This window comes from Muntiacus reevesi, chromosome 3 (genome assembly GCF_963930625.1).
Source record: "Muntiacus reevesi chromosome 3, mMunRee1.1, whole genome shotgun sequence".
Lineage (NCBI taxonomy): Eukaryota > Metazoa > Chordata > Mammalia > Artiodactyla > Cervidae > Muntiacus > Muntiacus reevesi.
Window position 1 is genome coordinate 226,657,367 of NC_089251.1, and position 22,321 is coordinate 226,679,687.

At 38.3% G+C, this 22,321-nt stretch overlaps 1 protein-coding gene across 5 annotated transcripts in view; it reads left to right on the forward strand.

The window, feature by feature from the left end:
• The first annotated feature begins 5,080 nt into the window (after window positions 1–5,080).
• The window catches only part of RIF1 (replication timing regulatory factor 1), a 56,715-nt gene continuing 39,474 nt past the window's right edge, over window positions 5,081–22,321 (forward strand). For 3 of the 5 annotated variants that reach the window (XM_065931520.1, XM_065931525.1, XM_065931524.1), the window contains exons 1-10: window positions 5,090–5,208; window positions 5,593–5,706; window positions 6,413–6,491; window positions 8,438–8,534; window positions 10,001–10,128; window positions 10,216–10,310; window positions 11,337–11,526; window positions 13,283–13,375; window positions 15,486–15,624; window positions 17,557–17,708. In XM_065931520.1, the coding sequence (XP_065787592.1) occupies window positions 5,603–5,706; window positions 6,413–6,491; window positions 8,438–8,534; window positions 10,001–10,128; window positions 10,216–10,310; window positions 11,337–11,526; window positions 13,283–13,375; window positions 15,486–15,624; window positions 17,557–17,708 (1,077 nt within the window). In that variant the 5' untranslated portion in view covers window positions 5,090–5,208; window positions 5,593–5,602. Of the gene's footprint in view, window positions 5,209–5,359; window positions 5,432–5,592; window positions 5,707–6,412; window positions 6,492–8,437; window positions 8,535–10,000; window positions 10,129–10,215; window positions 10,311–11,336; window positions 11,527–13,282; window positions 13,376–15,485; window positions 15,625–17,556; window positions 17,709–22,321 lie in introns of those variants that run through there. The other 2 variants (XM_065931523.1, XM_065931521.1) reach the window with 2 other exon arrangements.

Here is a 22,321-nt window from a genome sequence, read left to right on the forward strand (position 1 = left end):
GTAATAAACACCAGTTAAATTCCTACTATGTGCCAGGATTTGTGCTAGGCATTAAGTAAGGATATTTGTCATTTACTGAACATTGAGGATGGTGTTTTTCTTCTCGTTTTACTGATGAAGACATGGAAAAGTTAAGCATTTTAGGGGTGGATCCTAAGTTACAGAGTGGGAGAGCAGTATTTCACTCCTCACCTATTTGATTCCAAAACTGGGTTCACTGCATTAACTTTAATAATTTGGATTACAGATGGATATTTTATGTTACTAAAATGATTACTAAAAGAGTTCTTTCACTAGTGAGCTTTCATAGGACTCTTACAATGTTCAAGAGTAAATCCACCATAAAAATCATATCCTACAGGACAGAGCTCATTAAATGTTGATGAATGAATGTAGCTTAAACAGATTAATTTTGGGTTATGCAAAAATGGGCTCAATACAGGGCAGAAATGGTATGGACCTAACAGAAGCAGAAGATATTAAGAAGAGGTGGCAAGAATACACAGAAGAACTGTACAAAAAAGATCTTCACGACCCAGATAATCACGATGGTGTGATCACTCACCTAGAGCCAGACATCCTGGAATGTGAAGTCAAGTGGGCCTTAGAAAGCATCACTATGAACAAAGCTAGTGGATGTGATGGAATTCCAGTTGAGCTATTTCAAATCCTGAAAGATGATGCTGTGAAAATGCTGCACTCAATATGCCAGCAAATTTGGAAAACTCAGCAGTGGCCACACGACTGGAAAGGTCCATTTTCATTCCAATCCCTAAGAAAGACAATCCCAAAGAATGCTGAAACTACCACACAATTGCACTCATCTCACACGCTAGTAAAGTAATGCTCTAAATTCTCCAAGCCAGGCTTCAGCAATATGTGAACCGAGAACTTCCAGATGTTCAAGCTGGTTTTAGAAAAGACAGAGGAACCAGAGATCAATTGCCAATATCTGCTGGATCATTGAAAAAGCAAGAGAGTTCCAGAAAAACATCTATTTCTGCTTTATTGACTACACCAAAGCCTTCGACTGTGTGGATCACAATAAATTGTGGAAAATTCTGAAGGAGATGGCAATACCAGACCACCTGACCTGCCTCTTGAGAAACCTGTATGCAGGTCAGGAAGCAACAGTTAGAACTGGACATGGAACAACAGACTGTTTCCAAATAGGAAAAGGAGTCTATCAAGGCTGTATATTGTCACCCTGCTTATTTAACTTATATGCAGAGTACATCATGAGAAACACTGGGCTGGAAGAAGTACAAGCTGGAATCAAGATTGCCGGGAGAAATAGCAATAACCTCAGATATGCAGATGACACCACCCTTATGGCAGAAAGTGAAGAAGAACTAAAGAGCCTTTTGATGAAAGTGAAAGAGGAGAGTGAAAATGTTGGCTTAAAGCTCAACATTCAGAAAACTAAGATCATGGCATCTGCTCCCATCACCTCATGGGAAAAAAATGGGGAGACAGTGGAAACAGTGTCAGACTTTATTTTTGGGGGCTCCAAAATCACTGCAGATGGTGACTGCAGCCATGAAATAAAAAGACGCTTACTCCTTGGAAGGAAAGTTATGACCAACCTAGACAGCATATTAAAAAGCAGAGACATTACTTTGCCAACAAAGGTCCGTCTAATCAAGGCTACGGCTTTTCCAGTGATCACGTATGGATGTGAGAGTTGGACTGTGAAGAAAGCTGAGCACCGAAAAATTGATGCTTTTGAACTGTGGTGTTAGAGAAGACTTTTGAGAGTCCCTTGGACTGCAAGGAGATCCAACGAGTCTATCCTAGAGATCAATCCTGAGTGTTCATTGGAAGGACTGATGCTGAAGCTGAAACTCCAATACTTTGGCCACCTGATATGAAGAGCTGACTCATTGGAAAAGACCCGGATGCTTGGAGGGATTGGGGGCAGGAGGAGAAAGGGAAGACAGAGGATAAGATGGCTGAATGACATCACTGACTGATGGGCATGAGTTTGATTAAACTCCGGAGTTTGTGATGGACAGGGAGGCCTGCTGTGCTGCGATTCATGGGGTCGCAAAAAGTCGGACACGACTGAGCGACTGAACTGAACTGATACTTGACTACATTAAACTTCTTTACTCTTTGAGCTTCACATTATTTATTTATAAACTCAGGAAAAGTACTTCATCTTAGAACCATTGTGAGAAATAAATGAGGTTATATATTAAAACATCTGACACTCAGTAAGAAACAGTTTTTAGAAAAGCAATATTATAATTCTGAAATATGTTTAGGTCATAAACTGGAATTCTATTTGGACAGGTGGACAGATCTAAGAATTATTAGGGAGGAAGATTCATTAGGACCACAGGGACAAGTATGACAAAGAAGTCACTGACAGACACGACATAGCCTTGATTGTTGTTGGCAAATACGTGATTAAATAAAGAATGGGAAAATTGGGCAGGAATACCGGATTGAGGGTGCAAGACTTTTATGTTCTGAGGAGAAACAGAGATACGGGATTTGGAGAGGCAGAGAAGATAGAAATTAGTTGTATGAATAGATAAAGAATGGATGAGTTAATACATGGACAAATTAATAAACTAATTCAAAATATTCATTGGGTGTCAGGTAGTATAAAATTCAGTGGGAGCCGGTTCATGGTGGTTGCTTCAGAATTCCTATAAAAGAGAAGCTTGGGTATAGCAATCTAGTTGGAAAGATGTTGGAGAAGGGTCTATGTGGTGAATGAGATCTGTCTAGACTCTGCGATATCTTAGTATTGATACTTTATATCAGACTGAGAAAATACCAAAGAACAGGGAGGGGGCAATGATTGAGATAATGGCTGGAACCAAAGCCCCTCAGGCTAACCTGCAACTCTTCCACTTCAGGCATATGTAAGATACTTTAACAGTTTTACATGCTATCTTAGCATGGTGACATTTAATTCTCCATTGGGATAAAGTAGGTAAGTGAAGGATTTCATTAAAAGGTATACTTTAGTTGACATTTATCACATTTGAAAAATTGACTTAATGTTCTAAATACAAAGAACATCATAGACCTTCAAAGGCACAGAAAATTTACAGACTTTGGCAGATTGTTTAGAACCTGGCTGAAGTGGGGCTCAGGCTGGAGGTGAAGCAGGGACCCAATAATAGGCTTGCATGTTATACCAAGAATTTTGAAATTCATCCTGTGATTGACGGGAACTGCTAAAGGATCTCGGTGTGAGAGTGACAATGATAAAATATTACAAAACATTTCAGGAAGAGCATGATTGTACACACTTGAAAGAGGAGCAAGATGACCACCCCAACCTTTTTTATAAATGAGGAATTAGAGGAAAAAAATAGAACAAAGGCCCTACACACAAGGCATTGATATTCTAGTGGGGAGAAGCAGACAATAAAAAAATACACAATGAAATATCAGAGTGTACTAAGTGTTAGAAAGAAGAGAAAAGCCCAGTAAGACACACCAGCATTGGGTGGAGGTACTGAATACTTGTCTCAAGACAAAGTTAATGTGTTTTCCACTAATCTCACAGCCTTCATAAAAAAAATAACAGGATTTCAAGATCCTCTCTGTCTTTCCAACACAAGAGCTCCACAATACTGAAATCTCAATGCAATATAATGCAAACCTGTCCATATATTTCATTCAGTCTAATAACCTTTCCTTTAAGTATCTGTGTTTTGCCAAAATGCAGAAAATGAGCAAATTCCCCTCCAAATATTTAAGGATTTGCTATCAGACTGCATTGAAAAGCTTTCTCCTCCATTATGTCTAAAGTGTCTCTACATTTCATCCGGACACAGCTTTAAACTATTTCTTAAAATCTTTAATTTCCACAGCTTGGCTCACAAGGACTTGTCTGTCTCCTCTCCTTTCCTTCATCTTTTTGTTTGAGAAACACGTTCTGAGCGCTTGGTTTGGCAGACGCTTTGCTTGGTGCAGCTAACACAGCGCAGGGCAAACTACAGCCCTGAATTCAGTACACTGATAGTTGTACAGTGTGGGTAAATAGAGGCTCCAGACGGATGCCTGCACCCATGAGGCCAGGGTGGAAAGACCAGTTGCTCTTGGGCCTTAGATGCCTATTTTAAAGTTGATACAATTTTGCGTGCAGCGGAAAGTGCTCAGAGGTCTATAAAAAGGGTAGGAACTTTCATTCCCTGGTGGCTCAGACGGTAAAGCGTCTGCCTGCAGTGAGGGAGACCTGGGTTCGATCCCTGGATTGGGAAGATCCCCTGGAGAAGGAAATGGCAACCCACTCCAGTACTCTTGCCTGGAAAATTTCATGGACTGAGGAGCTTGGTAGGCTACAGTCCATGGGGTCGCAAAGAGTCGGATACGACTGAACGACTTAACTTTCTTTCAAGGACTTTCATTAAGGGTATAAGTAGGTTCTCCAAGTATTAAGTCTCCAAGTGTTAAGTGTTAATCAAGTCCCAACCTTCAACACCTGAGGCCAATTAGAAGAATGTAGATCCTAAATCGACTGAATCACAATATCTAAGGCGGGAGGGGGTGGGGGGCAGAAGCAAGCAGTTGAATCATGAATATGCTCCCGGCCATTGTTATGTACACTTAAAACCTGAGAGTCTCTGGCCTCTCCAGCGTTTTCTTACTTGGCTTTTACCTGAAGTCGGTACTATTATCATCCATATTTTACACAGGAGGAAGTTGAGGCATAAAAAAGTTGATTAACTTGCCAAGGTAACGCGGAACTAGGGTTGGAATCTAGACCAATCTAAACGCTGCTCTTAAATATCACAGTACAGTTAACTCCTCTTGTTAAATGATTTGTTGCTAATACTTCAACAAATAATGGACTTGCAGTTTGAAGATCCACTAAATTTAGTCTGGTGAACTTGGGCGATCCGCTTACATTTTGAATTTCAAGTCTCTCTTAGAAGGTTAAATTTGGGCCCAACCTCCCTCCCACCGCCCCCCACAAGGTGACCGGAGGGTCAGGGCGGGGCAACAGGCGGGGAAGGGAGGCGATCGATGATTTGGGCGCTCCACCCCCTGTTGGATTGGCTCGAGCCTCTCTCCGCTAGGCCTGTTTTACTCCCGCGCGCTACGGGGCCTGCCCCCGCCGCCATCTTGGTCGAGGAGCGAGCGGGCCGCACGCGTGAGTAAACAGCCCGAACCGGGAAAGTCGAGCTGTGGCCGCGTCCGGGTGCTGCAGGGCAGCGGCGGAGACGACGCAGGCCTGTCCTCGTACGTCGGGGTGAATGCTGGGGTTTCAGTGCTAAGCGGCGGGGAACCCTCAGCCTGGTCAACCTCCGCCCCCTCGCGGCGAGACGCCTCGTTCCCCGGGCTTCTCCCGCCCCCCGCTGGTCTCCTCCCCCTGTTGAAAGCTGCCCGGGAAAGTGGTGGCGGGAGCGGGCCGGGACCGGAGCGCGGCGTGGGCCTGGGTGCGTGTTGCGGCGCTCAGGAGGAGGTTAGGCCCTTGGGTTTGTGCGCCAGGGGCCCCGGTGTGGACGCGGTGGGAGCTGTGAGGCCGCGGCGGGAGCGTGGGTCTGGGGCCCGGACTTACGCCGGGCCGCCCGGGTCTGTTTCCATCGGTCACCGGATTGTCTCCTCTTCCGGTCCGGGCCTCAGGGTGGCCGACATGACGGCCGCGGACCAGAGCCCCCTGGCGCCGCTGTTGGAGACTTTGGAAGACCCTTCCGCCTCCCTTGGAGAGCAGACCGACGCTTACCTGACCCTGACCAGGTGAGGCCTGTTGGGGGCAGGTGGGGGTGGGGCGCCCTGAGGGGTTATGGGGGGAAGACCGTCCGGGTGCGGCACGAGCGAGTTTGTGTATTCAAGAAGCCCGGCAACTGGCGGGGGGGACGCCGGGGTCGCTGGTGAGGCGGGGTGGGGTGGGGTGGGTGGTGCGTGCTGGGTGACTTTCCCGGGTGCAGGTGGTGCTGCCCTTAAGGTGTCTGTCTGGAATGAGGAAGCCTGCACGTGTGTCTTGTGAGAGGGGGATTAAGAAAAGTTTGATTGGGAGGGATTTGTCCAGAGTAGTGGTTTTTCAGTGTAAGCCACCTGTATTTCGGGACAGTGGGAAATCCCAGAATTGGTTTTTTAATATAGAGCAATAACTCGAGTTTTATTTAACCGCAAGTGCTTCACACTGTTTTCTCCCCTGCAGACTGTATTTTTCTGACTTACCAGTCGGTTGTTTGGAAATTGATACAAAACGATACATGTTTAGTAAGTTTCAGTAAATTTGTAACTAGGGATAGGTTTCCTTGTTTCCTCTTGAGGTAGTGAAGCTGTCAAAACGTGTACTCTGGGGATCCGCAAGTTATTCTGAGGTTTATTCGCGCTGAGTTGTTTAGTCGCTAAATTGTGTCGAACTCTGCGATCCCATGGACTGTAGCCCACTCTGTCAGCCATTTGCGTAAACTTAAATGTTCTTTCTGCTTTTAAGTCGTATGACTGGAGAAGATGGAAAAGAAATCATTACAGAAATTGAGAAAAAACTTCCTCAGCTATTTAAAGTTTTAAAGGTATGTATCTTTGTTGTAAATAGTAAATAGTTTTTTACTTTGTGGGGGGAAAAAGATTTTGCTAACTCACTCAAAAACTTTGACTCTAAAATAAAATAACAGCAGGGTTATTATAGTACTATTTGAGGACTTGCAATGTATCAAGTGCTGTCTAATTTTCTTGTTTTCTGTTAATCCTCCCTGTCAAGCTGAGGCTCCTTTTTAATCCCCACTTTGCAGAAGAAATTGGTTTAACATGTGTAAATTTAGTTGCTGTGACCACTTGAATCCAAAACTTGACTCTTAATAGAACAGTGCTTCTAAATGATTTTGTAGTTTTGTCTTTGATCTACTGTGTGGGTAACATTCATTTTTTTATCTTCACTCACCCTTATTTCTGCCATTGTTGCTTGGTTAAAAAACAGTTGTTATGCTTATCTTGTTTGCTTGTTTATAGGGAGGTTGTGTAGTTTAGCATCAAACTGAGGACGTATATTCTTGTCCTCATTTGAGTATACTGTGGCTTTCCTAAACACCTAACTTAATTTCCTTGTTTTTGGAATGAAGAGTTGAACTAAATCTCCAAAGTCCCTTTGAGTTCTTATTTTTATGATCCTGTTTTTGTGCTTCTAAATGGAAGTAGTCTATCAAGATTCATTGCACACTTAAGCATTATTTTTGGCTAAATTTTGAGGCATTGGGGATACTGCCTAACCTTAAATATTCTTAGAGCCTTCAGTTCTTCTTTTTGATATAAGCAGGAACTTTACTGTGTAGTAGTTCAAGACTTATCAATAAGTAAGCGATGTTAATGGTATTATCCCATTTTTCTTTGTCATTTTCCACATTCAAGTACTGTTTGATGTGATGAAGACATGTTATCATCTATTTGGTATTTGAGAGCATGTAGGAAATCATTTACATGCAATTTGAATCAAGTTGCATTGTTTGTAAATAGAGTTTGTAACTAAAATGCTTGATGAATAATTTAGAAGCCTGTGGGTGGTTAATGATAGGATGATCAAAAGTTGATCACGCGTATGCTAGCTGCTATTTAGGAGATACAGTATTAGCTCGCATAGTCTTGAATGTGTAAGACTTCATCTATTTGTGATTGTCTGAACCGATTGCCTTAATATCCCATGTATCTCAGGGTTTAGTATTTTGGATGTTTGGTCTGATTAATTAAAAGACTGGGTGCTCCAAGGAAGTGTCTGTTCTTATATATGACTACTAACATTTACCATTCTTCCTGGTCAAGCATAGCAAATAGTTGAGGATTTCTTGGATATCTGATTTTAGAAGCAATGAGGAGACTTAAAGATAGATTAGTTTGGAATAGGAAATGGTACCAAGGAAGATGCAAGGTTACAAGTAAATGTAGGGTTAGGAGTTTGCCTTTGACAGGTTTGAGATTTTATAGCTTTTACATACAGAATATGGGGTTGGGCTGAATTCCAAATGGTCATGGATTCAGAATCTACTGTCTGAAGTATTGAAATGACATTGAAAGCCCCTTGCACTTCAGCTACTTAGTGAACGTTAGTTACTTCTAACTCCTTCTATGTTAGAGGAGGTGTTCTATATTCTATAGCTGAATGTCAGCTTTTGCCTTTGAATCTTTGCTTACTTTATGTGAAACAGTTTTGTTCCTACTGTTACTTCCTATCTAGTGTCTTCACCGTCTTCCATTTGTTGCCCCCTTTCTTTTCTTTTTTTTGCTTTCAGGTGTGCAGAGATGCTCTTTTTCTTTTAAGGAAAATTTTTATTTAGCTAATCTCCAAATAGTTTCCCTCTTTCTTTGTCAAGCTGTATCCATGGTCTTTTAATCTTACTCCCTTTTTATCTACTCAAGGATTTGCTGGGTTTTGCCTTTAAAATATAATTTTGTTTTTAATCAACTTTTCCATCTAAAAATTCATTTGCAGTTGTACTTATTTGTAACAAATGTGGTTTTGTTTTTGTAGACTCACATTGCCAGTCAAAACTCAGAGCTCAGTAGTGCTGCTCTACAGGCCTTGGGGTTTTGCTTATATAATCCCAAAATTGCCTCTGGATTATCAGGTAAGTTTGTTGTGATGGAGTATTTTTAGAGTTTATAGTTTGATATTGTTAAAAGTACTGCTACTTCTCAATTTCACAACCTGTAGTTTAGAGTTTGCTTTTGAGAATGAGTCTGTAGATTATATCATTAGATTATATCATTGTAGTAAAGTTTCTTAGACATAGCTCTAGCTTTGATAACTATAAAATTTGCTCTAAGAGAAAATACAGTAAGCCTATTTTAAAATGTTGAGGAAATCATCTTTTATAATAAACATACCTGCTTTGGAAGTTTATAATTAGATGGAATTAATTTGGGGAGGTAGATGGGTCATTTATTTTATACAAGCATATGTTAAGGAATTTGTTATTAGAAAATTCTTTTACATAGTGGTAAATTAGATAATTTGGAGCTAAAAGTAGTAATGAAAGCCCAGGATCTGATGCTTTTCTGAGTTTTCTAGCATCCTTGACCCTCTGCATCCTTGGATGCAGAACTCATGAATATGGAGATCTCAGTACTACACCATTTCATGTAAGGGACTTGAGCATCTCCTGGTTTTTGATATTCATGAGGGGAAGTCTTAGAACCAATCCCCTATGGATATCAGGAGGACTGTAATACTAATTGTTGCTCTGTAAGTGGCTTGTCATAGTATAGGTGTGGGGATGATCTTTAGAGATGGATAATTAGGAATAGGGAATAAAGATCAGAGAGTTGTTACCATCTTTTTTCCCGAGCAAAAAGTTTCCACTTATTTAATATATAGAAATGTTAGCAGTCTGAAGTAGGAGTTGTTCATTTTGTAGCAGAGATACAGGATTTATAACATCTTGCCAAAATTGACTCATGTTCAAACCTAATCAGTTACTCAGTCGTGTCCGACTCTTTGTGACCCAGTGGAATTGCAGCACACCAGGCTTCCCTGTCCATCGCCAACTCCCACAGCTTGCTCAAACTCATATCCATCAAGTCGGTGATGCCATCCAACCATCTCATCCTCTGTCATCCCCTCTGCCTTCAGTCTGTCCCAGCATCAGGGTCTTTTCCAATGAGTCAGTTCTTCACATCAGGTGGCCAAAGGGTTGGAGTTTCAGCTTCAGCATCAGTCCTTCCAATGAATATTCAGGACTGATTTCCTTTAGGATTGACTGGTTGGATCTCCTTGCAGACCAAGGGACTCTCAAGAATCTTCCCCAACACCACAGTTCGAAAGCATCAAACCTTATTATAAGATCCTATAGAAATATTTTAGTTGAAAAATTATTGATTTCAAGTCTACCATCTGTTTGCACTGAGTATGCCTTCTCTCTGACCTGAATTTTGTGTTTTGGGAAAAAGTTCAATTATTAGCGTAGGTTTTTTGGTCCTTTCTCTGGATAGGCATTTAATTTTATTGACAGTGATTTTTATCTATTATGTTAGGGATTTAAAAGGATGTAAAAGATTCTACATAATTAAAATGTTTTTTCTGCTTGTTTTTCAGAGATAGATATTCAAGAACTGCTTTCAAAACTGAATGATATTGTTAAAAGTTCAGATAAAAATGTACGTACTAGGGCACTATGGGTGATATCCAAGCAGACATTTCCCACTGAAGTTGTTGGCAAAGTAGTGAGTATAGTTTTTATATATGTCTTCTTAACTACATGCCCGTTAAAAAATTGAGGCTTACTTGATTTATATTTGTTTGTCTTTCAGGTATCTAGTATAATTGACTCATTAGAAATAGTATTTAATAGAGGAGAGATGCATTCTGCTGTTGTGGATTATGAAGCATTAAATGTCATTATAAGGTATGAGTTTGGATACCATGCAAATTAGAACAGTTCTAGTAATTTAGAATTGAAAGAGTAATCTTTTGGGACTTGAATTTGAGTTAGATATTGAAAGAAGGAAATGTCTTCTAGACTAAAAGTCTCAAAGTAATAGGAGGAGGAAAGTCGATGTGCATTAAGTTACTAGGTTTCTTTATTTTTACTGAAATAGTCTTAAAATATCTCTTAAAGCTTTTGCAGAAGTTTAAAAAATAGAGACTTCTAAGTTGGCTGTAGCAGGTAATTTGAAAGTGAAAGTGTTAGTTGCTGAGTTGTGTCTGACTCTTTGTGACCATGTGGACTGTAGTCTGCCAGACTCTTCTGTCCATTGGGTTTTCCAGGCGAGAATACTGGAGTGGGTTGCCATCCCCCTTGCCAGGAGATCTTCCTGCCCTGGGGATGGAACCTGGGTCTCCTGCATTGCAGGCAGATTCTTTACCATCTAAGCCACCAGGGAACCCGGTGTCAGGTATTTAGGAAAGCATTAAAGCAATTTCTAACAGCGCATGAGGGGAACAGGAAAACCTATCTTCTTCCTATCCATCCTTGCTTTTCATAATGGATATGCTGACAACACAAACTACTGATGTGCTTTGTCTTAACTTGTTTTTCATTCTTTAGTTGAAACTGTTCTTTAGTTGTTGAGCTATATGCTTTAACTAGTATTCTGATGCCCTGATTGATGTTCACAGTATATCATGGTTCTCTAGCTGTTCTCTCCTGTAAGAATATAATTTGTGTAAAAATAATTATTAAAAGTTTTTTAATCTGAAGAAAGATGATGTGTTTTCATTATTTGAAAAATTTATTAAAATAGGGATGTCTACAAATTAAGTTATGTTAGATCTATTTTTGTGTGTATATATTGTAGATAATATTCTAAAATAAATGGACCATACTGTGCATATTTCTGTGTACTGTTTACTTTCCTGGTAGTTTAGATATAAAGGTAGTTTAGAAATAAAACTCCTTAAACTAATTTAGTCATTGATTTCTCCATTACAGACTAATTGAACAAGCCCCAGTTCAAATGGGAGAAGAGTCAGTTAGGTGGGCAAAATTGGTCATACCTTTGGTGGTTCATTCAGCCCAAAAAGTACATTTGCGGGGAGCCAGTGCTCTAGAGATGGGAATGCCTTTGTTACTTCAGAAACAACAAGAAATAGCATCTATCACAGAGCAGCTTATGACTACCGTAAGTAATACTTAAAGGATTTTTTTGGATATTGCACTGTGAGGTTTTGCACCAAGCATAGGACTCAATATTAGTGAAATTGCACTATGATGTAGGAAGTTCCTCTTTGAATTAAAACTAAGAATTGCTTGAATTAATGTCACACATTTCTAATTACGGTAAGGAAAGGAACTGTCTATTCAGTGTTAACTGCAATCCAGGCATTTTATTTCATCCCTAAAGAATGAAGAAATTGCATATTTAGAAAAGGGAGAGCATTATCTATCTGATTCATCACTATCTGTAGTAGCTATCCCAGTAGCTGCAGATTTAAGGCATACAAGTGCGCGTAATGTGTACAATTTCCTAAAGTTATTATTTGCCAAAAGTTTTAGGTTTTTCAGCCTTTCTTATAACATTTATTGAGTACCTGTTAAATACTGGACATTGTTTTAGGTACTGTGTATAAAACAGTGAACAAAAGCAGTTTGTTGTGGAGCTTATTTTCTAGTGGGAGCAATAATAAAGTATGTAGTACATTTAGTAAAGAGATTATGGGAAACAACGGGGACTGGATGAAAGTGCTTTCCAAGAGGAAGGGTAATGTGGTCAAGGAAGGAAAAAGAATAGGTGATGTGAAGGTAATATAGAAGTAAGCTAATTGAATAAGGAGTAAACTTATTCATTCAAGTTAGGAGGAACCGTGGTAGCAAAAGGCCTTGTTCTGATATGCTCGTTTGTGTTCGTCAAACACTGGGCAGTATGATAGAGCGAATGAGGATGAGAGGGTAGAAGATGATGTCAGAAACAGGGCCAAGCCACATAGGACCTTGGAGACCATTGTAAGCACTTGGCTTTTATTGCTTTATTGCTTGGTTTTAAAGCATCTGGATTATATTGAAAACCATATTTGAAGGTTTTGAGTCTATGAGTGATACACATACAAACTTGGCTTTTAAGGGGATCCCTCTGTCTATGTTGAGGAAAAAATTCTAGGCAGGGGTTGCATAGGAGTAAGGAACCTAGTTGGGAGGTAATACAGTAATCCAGGCAGAGGGAGAGATTTCCACATTCTAAAACCTGGGGTTTTGTTTGTTTAGTTTTTTAAAATTCAGGATTACTCATGGTAATGTCTGAGTTAAAAGTAACTCCAATGTTTTTGTGAGATTTTTAACTCTGATAAATTTATTAATTTTTTAAGAGCTTATATAGGCAGTCCTTGAACAGCTCAAGTTTAACCCATGTATTGACCCTCTGTATTCATGGTTCCTCTGTGCCTTTGGATTCAGCCAACCATGGACTGTAGTACTGTGGTATTTACTGCTGAAAAATATCCAATTGTAAGTGAACCACACAGTTAATAACACACTTTATTCAAGTGTCCACTATATAAAATTCTTAATAATAAATTTGAGCTCAAATTTTCTCAGATATATTACCCATGAAACTATTAATGTATTTTTTAAGTTAATACAGAAGTTAAAACATTATCATTTGAACTCTAATGATATGCATGACGTTTTTAGGGGAAAGTATATTGGTAGGGGAAAAGAAAGCTATATTGATGGATGGAAGAATGACCAGATAGGTGATAAGACAAGCATAATAAAATATTAGTGGTCTTTATACTTGGACATTTACTATAAACTGTCAGCTTTGCTATATGTGTGAAACTTCCTGGTAAAATATTGGGAAAAGTTACTTGGCTGAGACAATCAATTTAATACTGCATTCTTTTCAGGAGTCTTTTGGTAAATACTTTTGCTTTTGTTTTCAGAAATTACTTTCAGAACTCCAGAAACTATTTATGAGTAAAAATGAGACTTACGTGTTAAAATTATGGCCTTTATTTGTCAAACTTCTTGGGAAGGTAAGTTCACAGTTACGGTTTTTGTACACACCGGACCTTTTATTTTCTTAACTTTGCATAGTATAGTTGGTTCTCATTATTCATGTGTGCCATATGTATGAGCATTGACCTACTTACTAAAATTTGTAAACCCAGTGTCAGTATTTGTGCTGCTTTTGCAGTCAATTGTAGACATGTAGAGTGGCAACAAATTTGAGTCTTAGAGCATGCATGTTCCAGTCTGAGGTTGAGCCAGGGTTATGTTCTGCTTTTTTGCTTTAATTCTTGATGTCCTTTAAACAGATGTCCATTTCGTGATACATCTGGTGCCACATTTTTCACGTTTTGCGCTTTTTCTTGGAGATTGCAGTTTTCAGTGGCCTCCGAGTGTAGTGCCAAGTGCTGTCTGGTTGCTAAGCAGGGGAGTCTGTTGTGCGCCTCAGGAGGAAAGGCGTGAGTTGTGGCGCTGTCTGCTGTGAGCTCGGTGTTTGTGAATCAGACTGTATACATTAAATAAGTTGTCTTTAAACCAAACACACATGAAGCAAGATTGTGTGTCAGATGGTTGATGAAAATGTGATCAGAAGCCTGTAGGAACCTAATCCTGCATTTTCCCTAGAAGCCATGGCACAGAATTTGCTAATACAGTATCAAGGCAACTTTTTTTTTTTTTTTTTTTTTTTTTTTTAAGGCAACTTTATAGAACATAACTGGTGAATAATGAGAATTAACTGTATATTCTTTAAGCCTGGTTTTAAGGGGGAAGTTGATTTTTTTTTTTATTGTGATAAGCATAATATTTATCATAACCATCCTAAGGTATACAGTTTAGTGATATTAAAAGCATTTACTGTTGTGTTAACATCGCCACTGTCTATACCAAGAACTTTGCCATCCCCAACAAAAACTGTACATGTTAAATAAGCAGTGGCTCCCTCTGCCCCTCTTCCTCTTAACCTCTATTCTGCTTTTTCTCTGAATTTATTTGCTAATTCATAAGTTTTGATCTTGGTTCCATTTTGAGTTTATTTTTGTATGTAGAATAAGACAAGGATCCAGTTTCATTTTCTTGCAGGTGAATATTCCAAGCACCATTTGTTAAAAAGACTGTTCTTATTGAATGGTCTTGGCATTCTTATTGCTAATTAGTTAACAGTATGTGTGAGAGTGTTTTTGGAATCCCTCTTCCATTGGTCTATTATGTTTCTCCTTATGCCATTACCATAGCTTTATTTTTGGTGGCTGCATCACATGGCATGAGAGATCTTAATTCCCCAATCAGAAATCAAACTCATGGCTACTGATTTGGAAGCATGGTGTCCTAACCACTGGACTGCCAGAGAAGTTCTCACTACCATACGCTTTAATTACTGTAGTGTTGTAGTAGGTTTGGAAGTCAAGGGAGTCTTCCAACTTCATAATGTTTTTTTCCAAAATTGTTTTGGCTAAGTGGGATTCTTTCATAATGAATTTTTGAGGGTAAGCTTTTATTTCTTAGTTGAAAAAGGCCTTTGGAATTTTGATAGAAATTGCATTGGACTTGTAGATTAGTTTGGATAATACTACTGTTACAGTGATACTAAATCTTCCTATTTATGAACATGCATTGGTTTTCCATTTATTTAGGTCTTTTCAAATTTCAATAATACTTTGTAGCCTTTAGTTTTAAGTCTTTCATCTCTGATTAAATGTATTTCTAAATATTTTAATTCTTTTAGTTGCTGTTATAAATGGAATTGCTTTCCTAATTTGCTTTTTAGATTGTTCATTGCTTTTGTGTAGAAACACAACTGATTTTTGTGTGTTGGTCTAGTACTCTGTACAGAGGGCCTGGCGGGCTACAGTCATAAGAGAGTCAAATGAGACTTGGTGACTAAACAACAACTTGTACTCTGCAACATTGCTGGAAGTATTTTATTAGCTTTAGTGGCTTTCTTAAGAGTTTTTGTGAATTTCTAAGCCAGTTTTTTATTTATATCCTGTTCAGATTATGTGTGGATTATAATCACTTGTGACTGTTAATATTCTATCCTGTGTATTTTTTTATTGGGATACATTAGACAAATGAATGTTAATAGTGCCTATAATTGTTTCAGGCAAGTAAAAAACTTCTTAATGATTTTTTCTTTAGACCTTGCATCGAAGTGGGAGTTTCATCAATTCTCTATTACAGCTGGAAGAACTGGGATTTCGTAGTGGAGCACCCATGATTAAAAAAATAGCTTTTATTGCTTGGAAGAGTTTAATAGATAATTTTGCTTTAAATCCAGGTAAGTTAGATTTTAAGATTGATTTTTGTTATGAATTTTACTTAAGATGAAAAAGCTTTTATGATTTTTTTTTTTGGACTTCATTGAGTATTTTAGGGGAATAAATTTGTAGCTAACAGTAGAATTTGTAAAGGCCAGGCATTATTGAAAATCACAGGTATAAAATTTACACTATTTGAAAAACTGAACAAAGTGACACGCCATTTGTGGTTTTCTTAGTAGAGTCCAGCACTTTTTTGAGCACTTCTGTACTTCTCAGTAATCATAATAGACCTCGGATGGTAAGTATTAACACTTTCAGAACGATTAAGTATTATCAAAAGTCACACAGCCAGTAGACTACTGCAAACAGTTGTGATTGCTGTGGAATACAAGTATCAGTGACAGAGGAACTTTTTTCAGGACCTTTAAGAGTAGCACCTAATAGTGGGTTAGCGTTAATATATAGGAGTGATTCCTTTTGATGTTTCTTTTCTTACCCTTATCTTTTTATTGTCCATTGGAAGTGTTTAATATATATATGAGAAAGTATTTTGCCCATAAGTGAGAAGTATGAGTCTATCTAAACTGTAGTTAATCTTAGGTATAGTTGATAGTTTATAAGATATGCTAAGTAATGTTGATTTCATCCTGTTTTCCCTTGCAAAGACCATTAGTAATCCTTCTTTCCTTTTAAAATGTGTTTCATAATTATTTGCATTAACTACAACTACTTTTATTGAAAATACTGGCAGGCATATATTTTAATTGGAAATGTCACCTTTGTTGATAAGCTCTCAGTGTGAGGTATTGTATTGTTGGGGATTAAATCTACTGAAATTACAGATCTTTGAGTTAAAGAATAAAATGGGAGTGACTTAAAAAAGATAAATAAAATGCTATCTGATTTGAAATAGGTCAAGATCTAGAGAGTCTGACTGATACTGTGTATTCATGAATTCATTAAGGCATCAGATGCTTGTTTTTCTGTTGTCATTGTCAATATGCCTTTGTTGCAGCCTATAGGAAGGAGGGAAGGCAGAAGGGGCAAAAATGAACTTCCCAGAGAGTCAACAATCTATAAACAACGTTTCAGAAATTCCACATACACTTCTGCTTAAATCTCACTGGGGCAGTAGCTAAATGGGAGACTAGATAAAGTAGTTTAAAAGTAGACACCTAATTCTAAATGAATGTGAATATTTAGATTTCCAAAGTCTCATGGCACCAACAGTTAAAATGTTTGACAAAAGAAATAACTAGTAGATTTTTTGAGATTTCCCTAGTGGTCTAGGGATTAAGACTTTGCCTTCCAATGCAGGAGATGCAGGTTTGATCCCTGGCGGGGAGCTAAGTTGCCACATGCCTCGTGGCAAAAAAAAAAAACCAAACATAGAAGCAGTGTTGTAAAAAAAAAATTCAATAAAAACTAGTAAATTTTTTAAATGACAGCCTTTTTTGAGGTAAAAAAAATGTGCTCTATTTTGTGATCTATAAAATGGGGATAATGAGAACACTCAAACAGTTAGTTAACTGAACATTTTAGCGTTGAGGCTGGGCAGTTTGTTGTGAAGAACTGCCCTGTGTGTCGGTGGGAGTTCAGCAGCATTCCTGGATGCAGCCCACTAGATACCGTAGCTCTCTATCCCCACCTCCCAGTTGTAACAACCAAAAATACTGCAGACATTGCTGAATGGTGGGAAAATCAGCCCTGGCAGAGGGTATCTAATAAATATTATTTTTTTTTAAATAAGTCTTATTAAGTATTGTGACCTAACTGTACTAGAGTTTGTCAGCATGAAAATTTTGGGGAGAATAGGAGTAGCTACTGAATTAAAATTTTTTTTAATTCTCTTGCTAAAGTAAAAAAAGACTTGCATGCTGTCATTCTTAAAATTTAATCTTTAGCTTTTCAATGTTTTTACTTGGGTGTTTATTTTCCTTTCTTTCAAGAAATACTGTGTAGTGCAAAAAGACTGAAGTTGTTGATGCAACCTTTGAGTTCTATCCATGTGAGAACAGAAACTCTAGCGCTGACAAAACTAGAAGTCTGGTGGTATTTGTTGATGAGACTAGGACCTCATCTTCCTGCTAATTTTGAACAGGTAACATTACAGTGTTGATTATGATACTTGATGTGTGTTTTTTTTAATAGTATGTACTTAAAATCTTACCAATCTAACTTTCAGTGCTCAGCAGACCAGCGGACCATGTTATATATAAAAAATGTTTTTCACCCTGACACAGAACTTGAGGTCATTTTCCTTAAAGGATATTCTCCCGTTGTCTGAAATGGACCTCTACAACCTTTTTAATCAATAGACACTCACATGTCTTTTCTTATTCTAGAGGCATTATGAAAGATTTTTTTAAAGGAATTGCATATGACTTGGAATATAATTGAGGGTAGAGTCAGCATTACTGAAATAGAAATCATGTGCTACACTGGGTAGATGATACAAAGTTGGAGTAATTCTAATTTTCAAATCTCTTTCTAGGCTATGTAGTGATAACCAATCATTTAATACCCTTGTAGCTTTTCATTGTTACACATGAAATTATTCCTTTAGATTTTGATATCCTTGCTGGCATTTAAACTGAAGTTATTTTGTCTATGTAAAAAAGGGTAGCTCTGATAACTACTCTTATTTATTTTAATTAATTTATATTTTAATAATTTTTATTTTTGGCTGTGCTGGATTTTTGTTGCTTTCCATGGGCTTTCTCTAGTTGCAACAAGTGGGGGCTACTCTTTGGTGCGTGGACTTTGCATTGCAGAGGCCTCTCGTTGCAGAACACAGGCTCTAGACTAGTTAGTTGCAGCTCATGGGCTCTAGAGCCGCAGAGGCAGTAATTGTGGTACATGGGCTCAGTTACTCCACAGTAGGTGGAATCTTCCCACACCAAGGATTGAACCCATGTCCCCTTCTTTGGGGACAGATTCTTATCCACTCTGCCACCAGGGAAGTCCTTAATTTATTTTTTATTAAAGTGTAGTTGACTTTCATGTATTAGCTTCTGGTGTACAGCAGAGTGATTTAGTTACATACATATTTTTCATATTTTCCATTATTACAGGATACCGAATATATTTCCCTGTGCTCTACAGTAGGACCATGTAGTGTTTAGCCATCCTACATTTAACAGTTTGCATCTGCTAACCAAGTTCCCTGTCCAGTCCTCCCTCACCTGCCCTCCCCCCTTGGCAACCACAAGTCTATTCTCTGTGTCTGTGAGTCTGTTTCGAAAATAAGTTCATTTGTGTCATTTTAATTCCACATATAAGTGATACCATGTGGTATTTGTCTCTTTTTGACTTATTTCAGTTGATATGATAATCTGTTGGTCCATCCATGTTGCTGCAGATGCTACTATATTTCTTTTTTTTTATGATTGAGTAGTAGTCTGTTGTATACATTTTTTTTTTTTTATTAGTTGGAGGCTAATTACAACCTTTCAGTGGGTTTTGTCATACATTGATATGAATCAGCCATAGAGTTACACACATTCCCCATCCCGATCCCCCCTCCCACCTCCCTCTCCACCCGACTCCTCTGGGTCTTCCCAGTGCACCAGGCCCGAGCACTTGTCTCATGAATCCCCACCTGGGCTGGTGATCTGTTTCACCATAGATAATATACATGCTGTTCTTTCAAAACATCCCACCCTCACCTTCTCCCACAGAGTTCAAAAGTGTTCTGTACTTCTGTGTCTCTCTTTCTTTTTTGCATATAGGGTTATCGTTACCATCTTCCTAAATTCCATATATATGTGTTAGTATGCTGTAATGTTCTTTATCTTTCTGGCTTACTTCACTCTGTATAATGGGCTCCAGTTTCATCCATCTCATTAGAACTGATTCAATGAATTCTTTTTAACGGCTGAGTAATATTCCATGGTGTATATGTACCACAGCTTCCTTATCCATTCATCTGCTGATGGACATCTAGGTTGCTTCCATGTCCTGGCTCTTATAAACAGTGCTGCGATGAACATTGGGGTGCACGTGTCTCTTTCAGATCTGGTTTCCTCAGTGTGTATGCCCAGAAGTGGTATTGCTGGGTCATATGGCAGTTCTATTTCCAGTTTTCTAAGAAATCTCCACACTGTTTTCCATAGTGGCTGTACTAGTTTGCATTCCCACCAACAGTGTAAGAGGGTTCCCTTTTCTCCACACCCTCTCCAACATTTATTGTTTGTAGACTTTGTTCCAATTTTAGTATATGTGCTGCCGAAGCGAGCACATATACATGTTTTTTAATGCATTCATCTGTTGATGGACATTTACCTTGCTCCCATGTCCTAGCTATTTTATTACACACAGTGCTGCTGTGAACACAGGGGTGCATGTGTCTTTTCAAAGTATAGAGTTTTGTCCAGATAGGTGCCCAGAAATGGAGTTACTGGATCAGATGGCAGCTCTATTTTTAGTTATTTGAGGAAACTTCATACTGTTTTCTATAGTGGCTGTACAATTTACATTCCTACCAACATTGTAGGAGGGTTCCCTTTTCTCCACACCCTCCAACATTTGTTATTTGTAGAGTTTTTAATGATGGCCATTCTGACTATGTGAGATGGTATCTCCTTATAGTTTTGATTTGCATTTCTCTAATACAATTAATGAAATTGAGCATCTTTTCATGTGCCTATAGACATGGAAAAGTGTCTGTTTAGGTCTTCTGTCCATTTCGATTGGGTTTTCATTACTGAGTTATGTGGGCTGTTCATACATTTTGGAAATTAAACCCTTGTTGATTACATCACTTGCAGATATTTCCTCCCAGTTGGTAAATTGTCTTTTCATTTTGTTATGCCTTCCTTTACTATACTGAGGCTTTACTATACTGAGTACGTTTAATTAGGTCCCATCTGGGTGTTTGTTTTTTTTCTGCTTTTATTTCTGTTGCCTTGGGAGACTCGCCTAAGAAAACATTACTATAATTTATGTCAGCAAGTATTTTGCCTATGTTACTTTCTAGGAATTTTATGGTGTCCTGTCTTATATTTAAGTATTTAAGCCACATTGAATTTATTTTTGTATATGGTGTAAGGGAGTGTTCTACTTCATTGATTTACATGCAGCTGTCCAACATTCCCAACAGCACTTGCTAAACAGACTGTCTTGTCTTTTCACCATTGTATATTCTTACTTTTCTTTGTCAAAGATTGATTGACCACAGGGTTTATTTTTGGGCTGTCTATTCTGTTTCATTGATCCATATATCTGTTCCTGTGCCAGTTATCATGCTGTTTTGATTACTGTAGCTTTGTAGTAGTCTGGGAAGGTTATACTCCTGTGTTATTCTTTCTCCTCAGGATTGCTTTGGCAATTCTGGGATGGTTCCATATGGCTAATTTAATAGCAATCCCATTAAGTTGCTTTGGGTAGTATGGCTATTTTAACAGTATTCTTTCAGTGCAAGAGCATGGGATATCTTCTCATTTCTTTTTTTGTGTGTGTGTGTCTTTATAATTTTTAATTATTTTTGGCTGTATTGGTTCTTCATTACTTTGCTCGGCCTTTCTCTAGTTTTGAGGAGTGGTAGCTACTCTTTGTTGCGGTGCACGGGCTTCTCATTGTGATGGTTGCAGAGCACAGACTGGCGTAGGACTCAGTAGTTGGAGCACTTGAGCTCTAGAGCACAGGCTCAGTAATTGTGCATGGACCTTCCCATTTCTTTAAATCATCTTCAGTTTCCTTTATTAATGTTTTATAGTTCTCAGCATGTAAGAATTTTACTTCCTTGATCAAGGGTATTCATAAGTATTTTTTATGATTTTAAAAGGGATTTTTTACTTTCTGTTTCTGATGATATTACTGTACAGAAGTGTAACAGATTGCTGTATGTTAACCTGGAATTGTGCATACCTTGCTTGAATTTGTTTATCATTTTTTCCTCAAGTATACTTGGGTTTTTTTAGCAGGTTCTTTTTAAATGCTTAATTGCTTACTATATTGAAGTTTTTAAATTTGTTTAAGCATGAACTGATTAAAATTGGGCATTGATTGTCAGCGTGCAAGGATCATAATTTTTCCAAATTCTACCATTATTAGTTCCTAGTTGGCTACATGTGCTCAGTCATCTATGACTCTTTTTGACCCCATGGACTGTAACCCTCCAGGCTCTTCTGTCCATGTGTTGCCATTTCCTTTTCCAGGGGATCTTCCTGACCGAGGCATTGAACCCCCATCTCTTGCTTCTCCTTCATTGCCAGGAGGATTCTTTACCACTGTGCCACCTGGGATGCCCTCCTTGTAGGCTAATCTTACCCAACTGTCCCATCCATTCCTTGGCATAATCTACTTACTGGCTAGATTTGACAGGTCTTGGAATAATCTTAGAAATGAGCTTGAAGTTGTCTTAGTTCATATTTTTTAAGATGTTTTTTTAAAAAAGCTTAAAATGGTCTATCTGCCAGTAATATTCAGACTCATGTATGTTATTTGTAAAAGCTCTTTGCATGTATAATTTTCCATCTGGAATGTAGAGCTGAAATTTATAAATAATACATATTTAGGGCAAATAAAATTATAATATGATTTTTCACTTTTCGAGATTTCAGTTACTACCTTGTGCATCAAGGCTGATAAAATTTCAGCATACCAAGACAATTGATACTGCTTCTTAAGGAAATTTAACTGTATTTTGTAAGACTTTTTAAAAAATGACATTTATGCAGTTTACAGATACAGTTCCCTCTGTGTCTTTTTTTC